The sequence below is a fragment of the Lutra lutra genome, chromosome 14 (genome assembly GCF_902655055.1).
Source record: "Lutra lutra chromosome 14, mLutLut1.2, whole genome shotgun sequence".
Taxonomy (NCBI): domain Eukaryota; kingdom Metazoa; phylum Chordata; class Mammalia; order Carnivora; family Mustelidae; genus Lutra; species Lutra lutra.
In genome coordinates, this window is record NC_062291.1 from 86,420,534 (window position 1) to 86,442,983 (window position 22,450).

At 48.0% G+C, this 22,450-nt stretch overlaps 1 protein-coding gene across 5 annotated transcripts in view; it reads right to left on the reverse strand.

The window, feature by feature from the left end:
* Positions 1-532: 532 nt before the first annotated feature.
* C14H10orf143 (chromosome 14 C10orf143 homolog) overlaps positions 533-22,450 on the reverse strand; it is a 44,345-nt gene continuing 22,427 nt past the window's right edge. Inside the window, exons 2-4 of one of the 5 annotated variants that reach the window (XM_047702193.1) lie at positions 14,089-14,196; positions 13,919-13,981; positions 533-1,088 (exon numbers count right to left, since the gene is read on the reverse strand). In XM_047702193.1, coding sequence (XP_047558149.1) covers positions 1,059-1,088; positions 13,919-13,981; positions 14,089-14,196 — 201 coding nt within the window. In that variant the 3' untranslated portion in view covers positions 533-1,058. Of the gene's footprint in view, positions 1,089-13,918; positions 13,982-14,088; positions 14,319-22,450 lie in introns of those variants that run through there. The other 4 variants (XM_047702191.1, XM_047702190.1, XM_047702189.1 and 1 more) reach the window with 4 other exon arrangements.

The window sequence follows — 22,450 nt, forward strand, 5'->3', positions numbered from 1 at the left end:
CACGAATCCCAGCCGCACCGCTCTGGGCCTCGGCTTTGCTGGCGGGGATGGCCGCCTTGGCTCAGCAGACCATGCCCTGACCCGCGGCCAAGTGCCCACAGACTGCCCAAGACGCCGGGGGCAGAAAAGTCTCATCTGTCTCCTGCAACACAGGAGTGTGCCCTGCGATTCCGGGTGACCCACAGCTGGCCCGTGCTGTGCCGGCTTCCTCCCCACACCAGTCTTCTCTGGCCCTTCCGCGCCACGGGAAACCCCTCCACGACCACACGCCGTGGCCGTGCGTGGACTGGCTCTTCAGACCACCAGTGCTGAGGGGTGGCAGCTGGCAGAGAACATGGCCCTGGGGATGACACAAGGACAACACAGGGAGTGCGGGGGCTCTGGGAGGGTAAAGGACCTAGGAGCAGTCCCATGACCCAGTGGCTTCCTGGCGACCTTGCCTGTAAGTACTAGGACATCTCAGGGAGCCTTCAGACCCAGGGAGAAGGACGCCAGTCTCCACAGTCAGATGATGCACAGAAAACCCAAGAGAAATGAGAAATTTCCATTTTAATATAAAAGAGGCTCTGTGTCTGATAACTTCATTTGGGGAATTACACAGAACAGACTGGATACCCGCATTTACTGAAATTTAGTTTAAGATGATAGAGCATTTTAAATATAAAAATAAGTCTTTTAATTACAAAAGAGTACACGAGCAGCCCCGGATCCATCCACGAAACAACAGGAAAGTGCGAAAGCAGGGCCACATCTGGATACCGTTCCAGAAGCCACACGGTCCTCAAACCTCACAGGAAATTTGACACTGACATTTTTTTTTTTTTAACTTTTAAACGATGCAAACTATTTCCTTGTCAAGAAAGAGACGTCTGAAAGGTGTGGCGGGGGACGTCAGGCTGAAGACTCAACTGAGGCGACAGGGTCCTCCTGACTCGCGCGCAGCAGGCGGTGGTATCTCCCGACCGGGGCAATCGGGCTGCGATGTGACAGGTGAGCACCCAGTCCATGCTGAGGGCGACCCTCGTTGGCACACAGACAGAACCTTCCAGCTTGCGCTCCTACTGGCTCTCGGTGTGGTTAAGATGTCCCTACAATGATACAAAAACACACGGTGGGAATGGATTCACCACGGCTGTCACCCCCACGCAGAGCTGCACCTAAAATGACAGGGCCATCACTTGTGAAGAATGTTTTATTTCTGAGGTAAATACACATTTACAGACTATGCATAACATATAATAAAAAAGATATTTAAAGCACTTCCTACAGTGCTTGTTACATAGGAAGTTCTCAATAAACATTATTTTTCTTCTCCCCTATAGTGCTATGAGGGAAAAAAAAAGAGTGAAAATTTATATATTCATAAAGTAGAATTTTTTAAAATTATGTTGTCTAAATATCGAGTAGGGATCCAACACAAAGGCGCTGTGGCGGGGACCAGGCTCTGGACGTGCCCCAGGTTCATAACAGTCCAGGGCCCCTGCCCACCTCGCCTCACGCCCCCTCACCTTCACCCGCAGGAGGAAATGGGAGGACCAGATGGCTCAGGGCAGACAGGCAGCCAGACACTGAGCCACTGTGAAATGACCGGTCTTGTCCAGCATCTAGGAGCCTTTGTCCCACTTGGGCATGATCCCAGCAGAGAGCAGCGTGAATCCGTGGCCCAGTGGCAGGAGCCAGCAGGGGGTTCCTGCTCTGTAAGACCACGTCATGATGCCAGCGGGCTCCCCGGGCTGGCAGAGGCCCGGAAGGGTGGGTGGGGCCAGAAAGCCTGGTCCATGACCGTGTCCACTTCCGAGAAGGCAGTGCTGTTCTGAGCCACGGGCACCCAGCCTGAGAGACCTGGGACTGGCAACAGTTGGGGAGGTGGGACCCAGGCTTGTGAGCTCCTGGGTCACAGACATGGCTCATTCAGGCAGCTCGGAATGGGATGGCTTGGAGGCCGCTGATTCTACCTGAGGGGGCGGGTCTGGAAGGCTTTACACAGGAGAGGTATCTTGAGTAGACCAAAAAGACACACTGGAATCCTACAAGGTGGGAGAGAGCCTCCCAGGCAATGAGAACAAGAGGTCAGAATGTTCTAGAACCAGAGAAGCCATCGGGGACAATGGAAGCCACGTTCACGGCACACACAGGCAGGGACAGGGGATCTATTTGGATGGTCAGGCTGCACCCAGACTGTGAATACAGGTGCTGAATTTACTCAACAGGCCTGTGTTTCCCAGAGCAGTAAGACTGGCTGGTAGGGAGGGGCTGGACAATGCCGTCGCCATCATCATCACTGCTCCCAACAGCACCACCAGCGCGTGGCCCGGAAACCAAACTTTCTTTTCAAGAAGGTCTTCACTGAGACGTCTCCATCTAGCCCCCGTCCCCACCCTCCCCGTGCAATGGGGTCTTGCTGGAGGCAGAACGGACCAGACGGTAATAATTACACAGACAGAGCCACGTCAGCATGAACACTGAGACCCAGGACCTCAAGCACAGAAGAACCTGCAGAAACTGCTCCTTAAAGCCTGTCACCCAGCGTCTCTCAGGTTCCCACGTCGCTCTAGTCACTCTTCTCAGCACCTTGTCAACGTCCATCTCGCAGGGCAGAGCCACAATGACACCCAAACAGGAGCCTGTCTGTCCCTGACCGAGTGGCCGGGCATGCGGTCCCCAGACCTTGCAGTGCCCCGTGGCGCACACCAGCCCCCAGGGCGCGTGTGACGGCGGGGTCTGGGCGCTGACTGCGTGTTTGACTCCACCCGTAAGGCCTGCACTCGCTGACGATGCCGGTGCCTGAGCAGGCCTAAAACGTCATCTTGTAAGAAACTGTGGGAACATGTCACTTTTGATAAAATACACTTCCAATAATTTTCCACCAAAGAAAGGTGGGTTTTGAAGACAGCTTTTATTTGTTTCTAATACTGGGACCAAAGGGGCCTCAGGCCCAAAGGGGTCCGGACCTGGACACGGCACAGTGAGTGTCAAAGTACAGATCCTCTCGGAGGCAGAGCAGGGGAAGCCTCCAGGCCTACGGCGATCCTCTGGAAGGCGGACAGCTGACTTCCCGTCAGAAACACAATAGTCAGGAGGCAGTGAGAGGACGTAGGCACAGTGATGAACTAGGTCCATGCAGAGTTCTGGATCCAGCCAAACTAGCCTCCAGAGACAAAGGTGTTCCTAGGACAGCCCCAGGTACACAGGACAGGCTGTGGCAAGCAGACCTGCCTGCGACAACTACTGAAGGGAATCCTGCAGGTACAGGAACCCAAAGCCAGACCTTCACACTTTTCTGAAAGTGCGAACTGGCCTTTCAACACGGCTCCCCCTCTCCTCGGGGCGGAACAGATCTTACCCTTCGAGAAGCTTTTGTTCTGTTCTTCTCGTCATCTGAAGACTTGCTGCTCCCCACCTCCAGAAGAAATCACGTAACTGTGCCTTGTCTCCAAAGTTCCACCGAGTAAGACTTCATCTCTCTCTCTCTCCATCCGAGCCACCATCCCAGTGCACCCACCAGCCTAGGGCCTCATACTGTAGGGGGCCCCCCACTCCGGCATGTTTCAGCTGTACCTCTCCATGGGGTAAAGAATCCGCAGAGCCAATGGGATGTGTCCTCCCCTGACCGCTGTTCCCCTTCAGAGCCTGCTTCCTGGGGCCAGCCTCTTCTCCAGGTACGTTCCCCTGAGGACAGACCGCTCCGTGGCCCTACTCCAAAGGCTCAGTGTCTGTTGGAGGGAGGCTATGTGAGGTGGGAGTGGGGGTGAGGAGCCTGGACGTGTCCTTCAAATGTGCTCAAGGCCCCGTGTCATGCAGGACAGAGCCCAGAAGCAGGTAGAGGTGTGCCCAGCAGCCAGCTTTCCCACATCCCACAGGTCCCAGGATGGGACTCTGAGAAATTCAGGGATTCTGTATCAGAACCTGGCCTTCCGCCTTGTCATGAAGGCCTCATTGTCAGCAAGCACATGAAGTAGTTGAGGATAGCAGGGCCTACATCAATGCAAAGGACACCTGATTCTTGAGATGACTTTTTTTTTGGCCTCCATTCCAGAATCTTCCATAGCTCGGAGGCTCTGGAACTTGCTGTAGCCTCATCTGTGTAGGACCCTTCTGGGCGTGGGAATGGACAACATGAACAAAATTCAACAACCAGCAGCAGTCAGCAGCTTCCAGTGAGCAACTCGGAACAACACTGAGCAAACTTTATCATCTCCTCCCACAGATCACCCTCAAATGGACCAAGGTTGATAACTGCTCCATTTGGAGCGGGGGCGGGGGGGAGGGCAAGTGGGTAGGACTGAAGTCGGGGAGGTGGAGGCGGCCAAGTGGCATCCCGTAACCTTGCCCATGCTCCCGAGGTGGAGTCGGGTGCTCGCGCTGGGTAAGGAGATCTAGGGCTGAATCCGGGCTAAGGCTTGTGCTGGGCGCAGATCCACCAGCCCGAGCGGGTGACTCACAACACTCCCATCCCAGATGCATGAGGACGGGGAGCTTCGCGGAGGAGTACTGTTGAGCTGGGGACAAACAGGTCCTTTTGAAACCGGGAATGTGGAAGAATGTGCATTCTGGAAAAGCCTCGAGTTTACAACAAAAAACCAAACAAACCACATGCCCACCTTTCGTGGACTTCGGAAGTGGGCACAAGGGCAGACTCTCCAAACTCCAGTGAGCAGCCACTCTCACACAGAACTGTTTCGGCGCAAACCCATGTGTCCGGGCTCTGGCGGAGGGGCGTCTGGAGCTCGGAGAGGACGCCGCCGCAGTCTCCAGCAGGCACCCCTGTGAGGAGCCTGAGCACTTTAATGAACCCCCAGGTTCTGGGGCTGCTACTGGGGCTGCTACTGGGGCTGCTACTGTCTTCTAAATTTTAAGTTTTTCGTTTTACCCCTTTTGACCCCTCTCACCCTCTACCTTTGGCACCCAACAAGCCGCTCTCAGTCTCTACGCACTGCTTTTTCTTCTTCTAAGACTCCACTCATAGTGGGATCACACAGTGGGAGTCTTTTACTGACTCATCTCACTCAGCACAAAGCCCTTGAGGTTCACCCACGGTGTTGCAAATGGCAGGATTCCATCCTTTTTCACAGCTGAGTAACACTGCACTGTGTGCGTACACACGGCTTCTCTACCCGCTCACGCACCCTGTGTTCGAACATCCGTCTTAGATCCAATAGGCAGGAGGACTCCGTGTCCCGGCACTGTCCCCGCAGCTCCTCTTGGGTTTTCTGTGTAGGTAATTATAGCAGCTGGAAATGACAGTTTATTTCCTCCTGTCCAATTCTTACACTATCGCTTCTTTTTTGTTGTCTTTATGCACCAAAAGTCAAAGCATCCTCCCTCCCCGGGCAGCCAGGCACCCCCACCCACGAGCAGACTCCGTGCGCTGAACAGAAGTGAGACAGCCAGAGAATCCGTGCTCTCCTCTTTGTCAACACAAACGCTTCCACAACGTGGGACAAGCCCCAAACCTTCCCAGGATAAACCCTTCTGTTTCTGGTTTTCTGAGTTTTCATCCTGGGTGGAATTGGGGGTAACTAGATGCTGTTTCTGCATGGATGTAGATGATCATTTGGGTTTTTCCTCCTTTGATCCAGTAGTCATTTTCTAATATGAACTCACCCACCTGTTACTCCACATAGGATTTCTGTTGACCTATAAAGTCATCTGCGATGGTAGCTTTTGGGTTATCTTTCACAGCTCATCTCAATCTCACTATTACTGGTCCTTTCATGTTCTCTTCTGGAGTCAATCTGGGCAGCCGCATTCCCCGGGGGTGGGGCAGGGGGGTTCCCACTCTGGTCATCCTAGCCTTGTGCTTGGTACAGCCGGTCCCCATGTTCACATACGCACTGTCCCCTTTGAGCACGTCAAAGATGTCATGCCAAGGTTTCCCCAACAAGAGGTCCGGGGTCAAAGCACCACCCGCCCCGAACAAGCCCTCCCACCTCCCCAGCAGCTCCACAGAACCTCATTATCCTTCCCCTTCACCGTGACGATGTGTGCAGACTCCAAGCCCAACACCCACCGCCACAACTTCAGGAGAACGAAACAGCTACAGACAAGAACACAACACACCCTCACGGAGCACCGTGTAGCCGGGGTGGGAGGTGGGGGGGAGGGGAGCACATGAGAGAAACGCCTGAAGCGCCCTGCATCCCCCAAGTCCATCCGCCTTAGGAGAAAGCAGCTCATCGTCCTCAACATGGGGTGTCTCATTCTCAGCAACATCTTTTACTCCTTTAGTTTGTATCAATGTTTTACATGTTCACACGGGCTCTCAACAGCATCATACTACACGCGGTCTTCTGTAATTCCCTTAATCCATCCGTTTTTACTGTGTCTACTTCATCGGATTAATATACCCAAACTGGTCTATCCGCGTCCTATTGCACAGGTGGGCTGTTTCCGGCTTTTTGCGAGCAAGCAATGCTGCTCTAAGTTTTCTGTACACATTTCTTCGAGCATCTGTTAAGATTGCCAGGAAGCAATCTTCTGGGTCACCCAGAACAGCCACCACAACCCTGAGCAGGTACCAGCTCTGCACGTCACCGAGCCAAGGTGCTCAGCCTCGAAAGAGGTGGGAGGACCCTTTCACTCCACATTCTCGCCCGCACGTCCATCATCAGCTTCTAATGAGCAACCCGGCACTCTGTTCACACTCCGTCTCCTAGGCATAATCTTTAAAGGGCTCGGGTTTGGCAAGCAGTTCCTTTCAGATCAGGGGAAGGGATGTGGGTAGGACTCAAGTGGGGGGGAGGTGGACTAAGGCTAGAGGACAGAGGATGTCCCATATCCTTCTCCACACTGAAGCTCTGTTCCTATTTTTTTCTTGCTAATTCGATGCTTTAAGTTGATACCCTTAATTACTAGCGAGGCTTAATGTCCGTTTACATTTACTGGCTCATCTGGTTCCCTCTTCTCTGAACTTCCAATTTACAGACTTTGTCCGTGTATCTGCTACACTCCATCTGTACATCACGAATGTCTCCCTGCCTTATGGGATCTTCTGAAACCGTAATGAGGAACTTCGATATGCAACGTGTCTTATGTACGTAGTCAACTGTATCCATTTTTTTCCCATGTGGCTTTATTAGATTTTGTACTTTGCACATTTAGGGTTTTTAACCTTCCACCCACCTCCCAAGACTGATATGTGTGAGGGAGAGATCTAGTCTTCTTTTTCCCCATAAGATAGCCAAACATCTTGGCACAGTTAGAGGACCCGTCCTTCCCAAATGACCTGCTATACCATCTCTGCAATGCAGCGAGCGGCCATATACCCAAGTTCAAAGCCCACAGATTTACTGCATTGGTCTATTTCCCTACCCCTGGGCCAAGAGCACACTGTCGGAATTCTCGCAACTTTGTAATGAGTCTTGACATCTGACGGTGACCTCTATCACCTTGTTCTTCCATTCTTCCACTTCTAAACTGTCTGCCTACACATGTCTTTCAATTCTGGGAAATTCTCAGCTACTATCTTTTCAAAAGCCGTAAGTCTTTTCATTATCCTTTTCTTTTCTATTCTCTAAATTCATTCCTTCTGGATTTCCTGACAGAACTTCCAATCTTAGGGGCGTCTGGGGGGCTCAGTGGGTTGAGCCGCTGCCTTCGGCTCAGGTCATGATCTCAGGGTCCTGGGATCCAGCCCCGCATCGGGCTCTCTGCTCAGCGGGGAGCCTGCTTCCCCCCTCTCTCTGCCGGCCTCTCTGCCTGCTTGTGATCTCTCTCTCTGTCAAATAAATAAATATTTTTTAAAAATTAAAAAAAAAAGAACTTCCATTCTTTCCTCTGACTCCCAATCACAATTTCATATTTTCCAATTCATGCTGTTTTGGATGACTTCCCCAGACAAACCTAGTTCACCAATTCTGTCCTTAACTCTTCCTCACTTCAATGATTGTATCATTCACTTTGATTTTATCATTCACTTTTAGAAGGTTTTTTTGAGGGGATTGACCTTCCAATTCTTTTTTCACACTATCCTCTCATCGTGGCTGTTTCTTCTATCTTAAATCTTATTATTTTTGAAAGCGAGAGAGAGAGAGAGAGAGAGAGTCCATGAGTGTGAGGAGGGGCCGAAGGAGATGGAGAGAGATTATCTCTAGCAGATCCTTGTGGAGTGCAGAGCCCAGCACGGGACTTGATCTCACGACCCTGACCTGAGTTGAAACCGAGTGTTAACAGTGTCAGTCGCTTAACCCGCTGCATCACCCAGTGCCCCTGACTCTATTTCTTATTTGTTTTTGAAATTCAAAATAATTATCTTTATAGTGAACTTCATACAGTGAAGGTCTTTCAGAACGCATTTCAGAATCTTGGAGGTTTGTATTCTGTTTGTTGTCCTTCCAGATGGGACCCCGGCCCCGCAGTGGCAGATCTGTTTATGTCGTTATATTGTTCTGATGGGACATCCTCCGTACAGACGGCCTCAGCTTTGAATCCTGTGTGCCCTGGATGGTGGGGGTGTCCCCGAAGGATGATTCTGCATCTGCCACTGTCCAAGGCCTTAAAGGACTTCAAAAGCCTGTATCTATTTTTATGTTCATGCTTTCTTTTTGGTTCTTGTAGCACTGGGACAGAATAAACATGGGGCCCACACCCATGTATGGCCTGTTATTTTAATTCCTAATCCCCTTAAGGTAAAAGCAGTTCTCCCAGGCTCAGAACTTTTTGCAAGGGTCCAGATTCTGGCTCCCATGCCTCCACTGGTCAAAGTCACATCTGTCTCTGGGCATTAAGAGTTCCCGCCCCCTTGCCCTCGGGCCCCCTCCCCGCCCCATTCCAGGACCAACCCCAACAAAGGAGGACCTCACCACGGCCACCAGGATGTGTGTGCACACACAGCCCGCCCGTGTACCTGGCAGCGCAGTCCACCCACAGAAGGCAGCACGCACATGGGTGCAGCCGAGCGGCTCTGAGCGAGTCTACGTGATGGTTTCCTTAAAGTGCTTCTGACCCACGGCACCATCTCCTCGCAGTTTCACTCACTCTATTTAGAGAGAACGAAGCATTTGTTTCATTTTTCTAGTCATCTCAAGGCTCTGTGTTCCTTCAAAGCCTGGAAAGACAGTGTACACAAGTCGATCCAAACGCCTCTGTTCTGGGATTCACCTTTGGCTGTCCTGACACAGCCAGGCTCTTCTCCTGGCCAGCGTGCTCCTCTGGTCGGAGTCATCCAGCACTGAGCCTTGGCCAAGGAGCTGTCCCTGCATCTGGGCGAGGTGGCCGCGAAGACCCAGGCCCCCGCCGCGGGTGAGAGCTGCTCGCCACACCCGGTGCGGGACAGGGAAGCCGTGAGCACGCGGAGTGGCCAGGAGGCACGGAGAGCACCGCGAGCCTGCCCGACACCACGGGGGCCCTGACTCCTTATCTCTCAAGGGATGGGGTTGAACAACCTCTAGGATCCTTGACACACCTGGGCCAAACGGACAGGCGTGATCAGATTCTCACAGACGCGGTGAAGTTTCCCTTGGTTCCATCTGGTGGCGTTTTCTCCTCTCAGGTTAAGAATAAAGGACTGACAAGGACGAGCTTCTGCGGAAACGGGACACAAAGGGCAAACGCGCCGCACCTCGGCCTTCTCTCCTCTGTGTCGGGACGTCACAGCTTCATCCCCGCCTGGGCCGCTGCGTGTGAGCTCGGCAGCCATCGCCGTGGGGCGCGGGCCGGAGAAAGGCGGACTGTGCGCGCCAGCTCCGGGCCGCTCCTGCCTCGGGGGCCGTCTGCAGGCCCGAAGCAATCACCGATGACACAGAGAGGTAAACACAACCAGTATTTTAAAGGTCACCGTTTAGAGATGGAAAAGTGCGAAGAAAACAAGTGTATCTATTCAGAATCAGAATGTTCCCCCACGGGCTGGCCCGGATGGCCCTTGGGGACACCAGGCGGCGGGCATGGCCCAAAGCCCGGACGCCCCAGCCTGGATTTCTGCTCCCGCGTCTCCCCACAGGGGTCAGACAGGGCGTCCCTCGCCAACAAGCGAGCAGCACAGAGGCGGTGAGGCGGCTGCCTTCGCACCTGCCCCCAGCGCTACCCAGAGTCAGCTGGCGGGGGGGGGGGGGGGTCCATAAGACCAAACACCTGCTTCGCGCGCTGGCCCCCGAGCGGCAGTTCGCTAGCAGCCCAGGTCCTGACACGCAGGTCGCCCCCGATACCACAACGAACCGCCGGAGAGCGACACGGAAGGACCTGACTCTCTTCCAGGCTGACGCCAGGCGGCTCCGAGCTGGGCCGGGGGCTGTCCGCCCTCCCAAACGCCGAGCGCGCTGGCCTCAACCTGGAGACCCAGAGGCCCGTGCTTCACACCGCAATCTTTCTCTTTTTTCCCCCCAGGTGGACTTGTCCTCTCCTTAGATAATTAAGCCCAAAAGGGTCTAGTCAGAGAGGGACCTAGGGACTGGCACAGGGAGATTAATGTGGCTTCAAGCACACTACGGGGGGAAGAGCAGAAAAGCCCCATGGGGGAGGGCAAGGCAACCAGACACTCCCTCCCCAGACAGCCTCAGCCTCCCCCAGGGGCAGGTGGTTGCGGGGAGGACCTAGGGAGGCGGTGGCATGGCCCAGGGCCAGGAGCCCAGGCCACCCACAGAGCTGGGACCACGGGGACAAGTCTGCAGGAGCTGGCACCCTGGAGGGAGGGGCAGAGGGAGAGATGCTCCCGCTCCCGGCCGGCCCGGCCCCATACCCCAGCGTCAAGGTCAGAAACCAGAAGCCGAGGAGTCCCCACAACGCAGAGCAGAGCAGAGGCGGGGAAGGTTGCTGAGGAGGAACAGGCAGTTGGCGTCACGACGACCCGTACACCCTGAGGGCAGCGCCGCCCGTGAGGACTCCTGTGCTGGGAGCTTTGATGTCAGAGACCAGACGCTCTTGAGGACGGTGGCGGGAACCCAGCATCTCCACCTCAGCAAAGGAGGGAAATCTGTCCTTCCTGGAGTTTTCTGCCTTATGCTACCCCCTCAGCGCACCCGAGCTTCACTCGGTTGCTTGGAGAGCTTGCGGAGCCCTGCCAGGTTTCATTTAATGGGTCAGAATCCGCAGAGGACGGCGTGGCCCGCACCCTCCCCACGGCTGCCGTGGACCCCGTGCCAGGCCGGCCGAGCCAACCCGAGCAAGGAAGCGGGGGGCAGGGCTGGGCCCAGAGGAGCGAGCACCTGTGAGGGATGTGGGGTCCGCGCGGCAGCCAGCGGCACTGCTTCTGGGCTCGGGCCCCAGTGGGGCAGCACAGAGGGGTGGGGCAGACACCCCGGGGCCGGAGCACCACACCTCACCACAAGGACAGGGACGTCTCCCTGCAGCTGTCAGTCACCTGAGCGGGACGCAGCAGAGCTCAGAGGAGGCAGCTCTGCCCCGGCGGGGACCTCGCGGCAGCCGAAGCTGCTGTCCACGCACAGGCAGCCGGCGCAGACCCTACGGAGAGGGGACCACGCGCCAACCTGGAAATTAGGCGGAGGAGGCCAGCTAAGAAAGGCCCCGCGTACCTGTGAAGCCAAGACCCCCCATTCATGAGAAACGGTCCATGTTCAAAATGAGGAAAAGCTCAGGAGGAGAGAGAGAGCAGGTGCTCAGGCACGAAGCTGAGAGCGCGTGAAGATTCAGGGCAGGACCCGCCAGTCGGCTGAGGTCCTGCTCAGTCAGAAGCACACCAGGAAACGAGGTGCAAGGGAGGTGATGGGGGACACCACGGGAGGCAACGGGGGGAGCAAGGGAGGTGATGGGGAGAGCACCAAGAGATGTTATGGGGGAGCCAAGGGACATTATAGTGAGAGCAGCACCAAATCAGCTGAGACTCACAGGCAGGTTTCCCGTTAGGGATCCACAGACCCCTTGATACAAACTTTGCTTCTCTTTGACCCCAGGTCACCACCCTGGGTCCACTCTAGGAAAATGGTACAGGACAGGGCACACTCACGCACATGAGTGCGCATTTGTGAATGGAGCCATGTGTCTAATAAAGTCTTCTGAAGTTTGGAATTGCTGCCCATTGGTGATTTACTGTTAAGCACTTCTCCCTGGGATCTCACATTTCTAAAAATACTATTTGCTTTTTATTTAACACTGAACCTTCTGATGTTCCAGAATACAAAAATGGTGTCTTATTATTTTAAAAGCTTAGGAGAGAAACTAGCCATATTATTAGAAAAAGAAGATATATGCAGCTATAGTCTGTTCAAATATCAAGAGGTGTGACTTTTCAAATTCACATTTCAATCTTTATTTACATAAGACTTTTAGAAACAGTGGGTGTAAATATTAAATCACCCAAGCCTGGGTGAAATTTTATTGAGAATAACTACAGATAAAGGGAAACTGATTTTTTAAAGTCAGTTTCTGAAATTTAGATGAAAAGAATATTGAGCACTAAGGGAAAAAATGATGTATTTACCTATCAATGTAGGTCCTCTGCTCACAGATTCATTTCCTATGAAACAGAACAGAGGCAAGCTTGGGGAGTTACAAAGGAAGGAAAAATCCTAATCAAATAGAAACTGTTGTTCAAACAGAATATTAGCTAAAATGATCCAATCAGGTGCTTGAGCCAAATTTTTTTTCTTTAAGCCATTCATGCCAGAACACAGCATCTCAGAGCATTAAGAATCCATATGACGTTCCAAGTGTCAGCCCAACAGATGGGGGATTTGAGAGATACATTCCATGGAAATGGGATGAGAACAAAGAAGGTTACCAGTTAGTCACCAGTATTAACACAATTTACTCATAATGGGGCCACATTTCTCAAGGTAAACATTATGTATTTGTATTCCTGGGCATGTGTGCCTGTTTTAGGAATCGACCCAAAATACAGTAAGTTCTAATCACCAGATCTCTGACTTCACTATTGTTCAGGATTATAGCATGGAGTGCAGTGTAACATGCAGAAATTCTCCTGAAAATAAGAGTACGAAAAGCACACCTTCACAGAATGAGTTGGACACTAGCTTTGTTTTCCTATTTCTACAACGACTTCAGATGATCGGCAGTTCATACGGGCCATAACTGACACAGCACTAGGTCTTCAATTAAAACAAAATCCGTGCCTCTCACTGTAAAACATGTAAAACCCGGCAGCCTGCGGTACGCCCATTCAAAATCTTAGGATGGATCAACCCAATCTTTTGCTGACCAAAACAGAGCAATACAATTCTCTAAACCCTGTAGAGGGAAATCTAAGAAACACTCACGTGTACAAAGATACGCACCCCAGTTTCTAAACACACACACACACACACACACACACACACACACCACACCTCCTGGTTTCTATGTGGCAATTAAATGTAATTCTATTTTATTCCAATATTAACATTCTAAGTCTAAAATAAAAAAAAATTACAGAGGTTACCAAGGACATTAACTTGTTCTTAGAATAAGTGCAAAATTAATAACAATCGTACTATTATGCCTGTGTGTACTTTACGGTACTCTGCCCAACAAAGGAGACTGATATTCTGACTCCAGCCATTGTAGACCTCTTTATGTTGAATTAACGGTGTGAAAACTGCATTTCTCCTCCTGAAATCTGCAGTTTCTGTGAAGTTTATGGGAACACCAAAGAAAGTTTAACCAGGGAAAGGAGAAAACAACATCCATTCCTATTCCTATTTTTATAATTAACTGAGGTCAGGGCTTCGCTCCAAGATGCCCTCAAATGATCTCTATTAACTGTATCCAGTGGCCTGTTCCCTTCCCTGAACCCTGTGTTGAGAAAAGATTTTAAGTGCATTTTCATTTCTATTTCCAATCTGAAGCTGGAAACAAATCAGTCTGCACCCCAGCAGAATGCCAAGAAAGGCTTAAATCAATCTGCACCTTTTTATTTATATCCCTCATTCCTTAGAAATGTAATTGCCATTTTTATTAACTTTGTTTTATGGATCTAATATTTACGAACAAGTCTGTCTTTTATGTCACACAAGAAGGTTAATGCACTTACAGACTCCCCCGCAATACATCTCGGGCAAGGCTGGGCCGAGCTCCCTCCACCGTTGTGAGGAATCTAGTCAACAAATCAGAGCCGCAGACGCATCAGAACAGGGACTATTTACACTTTTTATTAAAATATTTAAATGGGTCATAGCTGGCTTGGTGGGAACGGGAACCTACCCCGACACGTGGCCGCCCCTCACCACTCCAGGACACCGGGGCGCTGAGGTGTGTGGGGGGGCAGGCCCACTCCGGCCCAGCCGCTTCTCCTCTCCTGCATGCCCGTTTCTGAAAGACATGAAGCGTCACTTGAGGCGGCTCCGGGAGCGCGGGGCGCTAACTGGCTCGGCCTTCTGCGGACTTCGGTGGCAAACACAGACCCCTGCGCAGCTGCAGGGCTTCCAGGGCGTCTGAGGGGTGATTTTAAACATCGTCTTTCAGGAACACGTTCCATCGATTACATTTAACTTCATTATTTCTAGCACTGTTTGGTGTTTACTTGGCTTTATGGATTTAAAATAGACATTTTAAACAATTTTGGTCAAAACTCTTGTAATAAACACTTGTGACTGGTTTATTGATATTGAAAATATACAAAATCTATTATCCATTTTGATCTGGAAACTAGTTACATGCTTTAACACATTTTGCCTAGTTCCGAGTTCCATACTTTCCTAATCCAATATGAATGATTCACAGGAGGATAATTCTTTGTTCCACTGACACTGAAGAGCAAATTAATTTTACTTATTTTCAGGTTGCGCGCATGCTCTGTAACTGACAACCTCCGGGAAAGTTAGCATTTGGGTTTTGCTTCCCCATGAACTAAAAAAGATAAAGTACAAAAGCAATCCTCTAACACTAAAGGAAAAAAAATATTCACTCTCAAAATCCCAAGACTTCGTGCATTTTGTGCACAACTTTGTGTTCAGCAACACAAAGTTGAGAACCAGGAAGAGTTCTGCAAAGGGTGGTGAAGTCCATCCCTTATCCCCAGGTCCAGCCTGCAGACTCTGCTGCTGGACAGCTCCCACCAGGTCAGAAAACAAAGCCCTTACACCGGCTCACTCTGCTTCTCTAGTCTCTTGCAAACCATCATCATGGTTTCCACCCAATTTGTTTATCTGTACTATTACTTGTGTTTTCTAAACTGACTTTTTTTTTTTAAACTCAATGGATTTATTCAATACAGGAGCCTTATATCATGGGTTTACTGTTCTCTAACATGTCTTAAAAGATTAAGGGAAATTTTGAAATTAAACCAGAAAATGCTGAACTCTGAGCCCCTCAGCCCACTGAGAAGAATTTCTTGGGTGAGTGCTTGACCTCTGGATGGCTGAAGACAAGACTGGCTACACAGTCACTGACTTCCTTATGGTTCCCCAAATGAAACTACAAATTCTACATCAAACCACACACCAGGCATAATGAAGCCAGAGAACGTGAAATATGAAGAAAAGGGTAGGAGAAAAGCCACCGGGTCCTGGTGGGGGCCACCTAGGCCCCCACCTCACACGTGCTGTCATAAGCTCCAGGGAGCCAGGGCAGAAGGAAAGACCGCAGGACAGAGAGGAGCACCGAGAAGGATGAAAAGTCCACATGAACATGAAGACGTTCTGACGTGCCCGAGCGCCTGCGTCAGCCCACACGCAGCGTTAAGGGGACAGACACCATTTACAGAGGCATTCCCAGGAAGACAACAGGCAAAAGGGGAAGGGAGAAGCACCTTTTGGCAACTGAGTGGTGAAGCTAAAAGAGGAAGAGGAAAAGCATGCGGTTGTAGGAGTAAAGAGGAAATAGCATCAGATTCACCCCGGCCCGTCCTCACCAAAGCCAAGCAGCTGGCTAACAGCTACCACAGCGTCATCTGCACTTGGCCACACCAAATGAAGAGGCTGCCACCAGACTTGCGATCTTTTACCAGAGAAACGTCCTCCTGAAAACCACCGCAAGTCAAAAGAAAATTGGAATTTACACTCCCAAAACATAATTAAGCATATTCAAACATTTGAGGATATGAAAAACCACCCTGAAGTAGAAATGCAGAATTAAAAACAGAAAAGGACAAAAACGGAGAGAGCAAGGGATTGGTAAGTGGACTCGGGATAGTAATGGAAGGAAAATAAAATTACCTCAGAAGTAAGGAATTGATTACAGAGCATCCAAGAAGAATAAATTCAAACAAAATTAACAAAGGGCATTGAGGAAAGACAGGCTCACAACCAAGAGGAGGACAGCGATAGAAGGACTGGAAAAGGGGAGGAAAGCAAAACAATACAGCAAAGCTAACATTTAACTCTGTAAGAAAATTCCCAGAATAGAAAAAGGCCCAAATCTTCAAAGGAAAGGGCTCACAGGGTACCTGGGAAAAATGACTCAGAAGCATCAACTTTGAGATGCCTCCCAATGAAACAAGGAATTTCAAAGGAAAGGACAAAGTCCTCAGGGCCGGAGGGCAATAACCAATGACTCTGCAGAGGAAGCCAGCTGGCAGGCGACTTCTCAAAACCAACACACATGCACCCCAACGAGGCAGCAACATTTTTTTAAATTCAATTAAAGTATGAACCAAGACTTTTAAATCCAGCCAGCCATCCTTCAATTACCAAGCCCACAGAAATGCAGTCTTTAACAGCATGAATTTGGAGAGGAGGACGCCCAGTCAACCTTTCTTGAGGACTCTATGGGAGGGTAAGCTTCACTTGCCCGGGTGATGACTGGGAGCTACAGCAGAAGGATTTAGGAGACACACGTAAAAATACTTAGATGTACATGTTAGGCCAGAATAAAGGTGCAATGAAGCTGAAAGACCCATGTGCAAATATGACACACAGTGACAAAACATAAGTAATTCAACTAAAAAATGTGAGTTGAAGGAAGAGGTAAAGAGCAAAAACTTTGAGTAATGCACAGGTAATTACCGCATAAGCAACAGGTGTGTACTGAAGAATGTGAGAAAAAACCAAATCAGACAATAAAGAGTTCAACAAAACAGGTTACTAAGGACATAGAAATAGGTTTATATACATAGGTAATGACTAGAAAATACAAATCTCTCTAAATCCAAAATCAAAAATATAAAAGCAAAGAATACAGATCTTTTTTTTTTTTTAAAGATTTTATTTATTTCACAGAGAGAGATCACAAGCAGGCAGAGAGGCAGGCAAAGAGAAAGAGAGAGAGAGAGAGAGAGAGGAGGAAGCAGGCTCCCCGATGAGCAGAGAGCCCGACGTGGGACTCGATCCCAGGACCCCGAGATCATGACCCGAGCCGAAGGCAGCGGCTCAACCCACTGAGCCACCCAGGCGCCCCAAGAATACAGATCTTATAAAGGAATTGCAAATACAACAAAACAAAATATGCACATTATAAAATATTTGGATAGAGTTGCAAGCAAATCATCAGTCATGTCAATAAATATTAATGGCCTTAATTTACCTATTAAAGAAAAAGGTTTTTAATTGGGCTCACAGAACAAGACCCAAATGAACCCTGTATACAAGAGGGACACCTAAAATAAAGTCCTTCAGAATGGCCAAAGAGCAAAAGAATGAATGAAGGTAAATTAAACAAAAAGAGAGACATAGGCAAGTAGAATTCAAGTCCCAAAGGGTTAAATACAAGCGGATATATTTAATATTAAAGCCACAGTTTGCAATGAAGACAGTAATACTCATGAACATCTATACAACGAAGTCACACAACCACCACCTTGGGGGGGCCCGTGTGGCTCAGTCTGTGATCTCAGGGTCCTGTGATGAAGCCCCACGTCAGGCTCCCTGCTCAGTGGGGAATCTGCTTCTCCCTCTCCCTCTATGCTTTCCCTCTTTCTTTCTCTCAAATAAATAAAATCTAAAAAACAAAACAAAAAAAAACCACCACCTTTACAAAGCAAAGGTGACAGGATATGCAAGGAGAGGCACGTAGGCATGGACGGAAAACAGGAGCTCAAATACACCATCTCCATTCAAGGCAGAGCAAGTGCACGAGGAAGAAGTATGAAGACAGACAGAAGCAACAGCAACAACCAAGGCAGAGCTTATAACATACAGTAAAGTCCATACCCTGATAATATAGAAAACACATTTTTCTCAAGAATCTATAGCACATTCCCTACAAATGGTCATATATTAGGTCACAAAGAAAACATCAACCATTTCCATAATGTAGAAATACTCCAAAAGCTTTCTGATCACAATGCAATAAAAGTATACATTATAAAAAACAACAAAAAAACCCAGAAAGTCATTTCCACTTGGATATTTAAAAAATCTATTGTTGACATTTAGTGAAAGACTAATAAATACAAACTAAAAGTATAGAATTTTTAAAAATAATTACACAGACAAGGATGCCCACTCTCACCACTCTTGTTCAACACAGTATTAGAAGTCCTAGCAACAGCAATCAGACAACAAAGAGAAATAAAAGGTATCCAAATTGGCAATGAAGAAGTCAAACTCTCTCTCTTTGCAGATGACATGATTCTTTATATGGAAAACTCAAAAGACTCCACCCCCAAATTACTAGAACTCATACAGCAATTCAGTAACGTGGCAGGATACAAAGTCAATGTACAGAAATCAGTGGCTTTCTTATACACTAACAAGGAAAACACAGAAAGGGAAATTAGAGAATCGATTCCATTTACTATAGCACCAAGAACCATAAGATACCTGGGAATAAACCTAACCAAAGAGGTAAAGGATCTGTACTCGAGGAACTATAGAACACTCATGAAAGAAATTGAAGAAGACACAAAAAGATGGAAGACCATTCCATGCTCTTGGATCGGAAGAATAAACATTGTTAAAATGTCTATACTGCCTAGAGCAATCTATACTTTTAATGCTATTCCAATCAAAATTCCACTGGTATTCTTCAAAGAGCTGGAGCAAATAATCCAAAAATTTATATGGAATCAGAAGAGACCCCGAATCGCTAAAGAAATGTTGAAAAACAAAAATAAAACTGAGGGCATCACGTTACCTGATTTCAAGCTTTACTACAAAGCTGTGATCACCAAGACAGCATGGTACTGGCATAAAAACAGACACACAGACCAGTGGAACAGAGTAGGGAGCCCAGATATGGACCCTCAACTCTATGGTCAGTTAATCTTCGACAAAACAGGAAAAAATATACAGTGGAAAAAAGACAGTCTCTTCAATAAATGGTGCTGGGAAATCTGGACAGCTGTATGTAGAAGAATGAAACTCGACTGTTCTCTTACACCGTACACAAAGATAAACTCAAAATGGATAAAAGACCTCAACGTGAGACAGGAATCCATCAGAATCCTAGAGGAGAACATAGGCAGTAACCTCTTCGATATCAGCCACAGCAACTTCTTTCAAGATATGTCTCCAAAGGCAAAGGAAACAAAAGCGAAAATAAACTTTTGGGACTTCATCAAAATAATTACACAGAAAACACAGAATCTATGGGATGCATTTAAAGCAGTAATCAGAGAAAAATTCATAATAATATGTTTATCAATAAAAATGAAAAAAATGACATTAATCAACCAACATGCCTTAGCTTGTTAGTACCCCAAAACAAAATGTAAGGAAAAAACAATGGAGGGAAAAGCTGACTAATGAGGGGAGGTTTTCTACTAAAAACAGCAAAGCTAACTAGTAATTAATTCTGTTTTATGGTTTTTTGCAGGGCTGGGGGATGGGAATTAACAAAGTAGACAATCTACCAGCTATTTGATCAAGAAAAAAGGGGAGAAAGAACAAATACGGAGAATAAGAAATGACACAGGGTAAGTGACCAGTGAAACAAGAAATTTTAAAAATCTGAAGAGACTCCTTTGTAGACCTCCATGCAACAGACTCGAACACGTTGCTGGCAGGGACAGCTCCCCAAGGAAGCTCAGACAGCCATGACCGAGACTGACCCCACTGCGGTCAGAGAGCCAAACCAATGAAAGTCAGAGAAGACAAAGTTCCCCAAGGAGCACCAGGCCAGAGAGCTTCACAGGGGGTTCTAGCAAAGGCTGAAGACCAGAGAGTTCCAGTGTTCTACATAAACCTCTCCAGAGCACTGACGGGGATGGACAAGTCCCCAAGTCCTTTTACGAAGCAAGAGTAATACTGATACACCAGGTAAAGAAGAACAAAGAAAGAAAACCATGACCAGTATCCCTCATGAATATCAATGCACAAATATTAAATAAAACTTTAACAAACAGAATCTAACACCACAGGAAGAAGCCACATACCATGACCAAGTAGGATTTTTTCCAGAAATGAAAGTTGGGTTCAATATTAGGAAATCCGTTTTCATTCCTCGTATTAATAAACCTAAGAAAAAGATGTATGATGATCTACCCAAATACTGAAAAATGCTTTGGCAAAACTTAAAACCCATTTATAAAATTTACAGGAAACAGAAATTGAGAGTTATATTATTAACATGATAAAATATACATGCTTTATTTCTAATGAGAATATCTTATTTAATGGGAAAAGACTAGTGGCATTTCCACTAAAATCAAGGCAAGGATGTCCAGTCTCCATTTCTGCTTACCACCACCCTACCCTAGAGGCATTACATTACCCTAAATAATTACGAAAGATAAATCAAGTGGAGGCATAAGAATGGGCAAGGAAGTAAAACTATCACTATTTGCAGATATCATAATATATATCTGGAAACCCCCAGAGAATCAATGATAAAACTAACCCAAACAATGAAAGAATCAATTGACTAGTAGGACACAAAGTTAATATACAAAAATTGCCTTGAAATATAAAATAATAAGTAGTTAGAGAACATCCCATTTCAGATCATTATAACAAGGAAGACTAAATGTTTAGGAATAAGTTTAATAGGAACTGCACTCAACCTGTATAAGGGGAATGTAAAACATTCTTGCAAGACATGAAAGTAGAAATGAACAAATGAAAAAGCATCTCCTATTGTTGGTTAGGATGACTGAACATTAGAAAGAGGACAGTTGCCCCTAAGTTAATTTATCAAGTCAATGTAATGCCAGTAAAAACACCAACGGACTACGGTGTAGACTTACATGGGTTGGTAATAAGGGTCATATGGAAAAACAAACACACAAGAATGGCCAAGAAAGGGGCACCTGGGTGGTTCAGTGGGTGTGAAGTCTCTGCCTTTGGCTCAGGTCATGATCCCAGGGTCCTGGGATCGAGCCCCGCACTGGGCTCTCTGCTCAGCAGGGAGCCTGCTTCCCCCCCCGCTCTCTGCTGCCTCCTGCCTACTTGTGGTCTCTGTCTGTCAAATAAATAAAATCTTTAAAAAAAAAAAAAAAGAATGCCCAAGAAAACCTGAGGGGAAAATCAGAATCTATGGGATGCCTTTAAAGCAGTAATCAGAGAAAAATTCATTAGAGTAATATTTTTATCAATAAAAATGAAAAAATAAAATTAAAACTACTGGACACAAAACCGTATATAAAGACTCTACTTTTAAAAAGGGTGGAGCCGGTGACAGACAAATGGGACTGAATACGAAGTGCAAAAGTAAGCCTGAATGTACACAGAACTCTGCCATCACAAGTCACTGGGATAAAGATGGGCCTTTTAATCCATGGTGCCAGGACAACAGGGTAGCCATTTGAAAAAAGATGAAATCAGATGTGTGTTTTGTATCCTATGTACGAATGAACCTCAGGTGGACTAAGGGCCTAAAAATGTAAGAAAATGAAACCACAGAATTCCTAGAAGAAAACAGGGGCGAGCTGTTGGTACAGACAGACTTTCTCACTGTGACTCCATACCCAGAAGCAATGAAATAAACACTGAGGAATTTGACTACATAAAAATAAAAATGTCTACAGGGCAAAACGAAACAAAACAAAGCAAATGGTGCCCTCAACTGCACAGAATATAACTGACAAACTGGAGGAAGTATTTACAACCTATACCACAGGAAAAGAGCCACTCCCCTTAATATATGAAACTCTCCTAGAAAATGAGGGACAAAGAACCAAACACACAAAAGAAACATGGAAAAAAGCCGTGAAGAGACAATTAACAAGAAGTTTACAAGTCCAAGCTCACTCACACTTAGAGGAGAGCAAACGAGAAGACCCCACATGTCACTCCACATCTATCAGACCAGCCATGGCCGAGATGGGACGCGGACTCTGTTGGAGGCTGTAGGGAAACGGGCTATCCTGCCCTGCAAATTGTGCAGGAAACTGGTGCTACTTAACAAAAGCTATAAACAGACTTTTTAACCCAGAAATTACACCTATAGGAACTTACCCAATAGGCACACCTACAACAATATGGGAAAAAAGGCTGCACAGGGTTATTCACTGTAGCCCTGGTTAAGCTGGAAGATCCTGGAAACCACCTCAGTAGGCACAGGCACAAGAGCAGCTGGAGAAGCAGCTGGAGAAGCAGCTGGAGAAGCAGCTGGAGAAGTGCGGTGCAGCTCAGCAGCGTGGCTCCAGGCAGCTGTGAAGACCTGTGCGGACCCGCTTGTGGTGATTCCCAAGACTTACAGTGACGGGACAAAGTGCAGAAGAAGAAGAGAATGCAAGAAGGGGGATGAG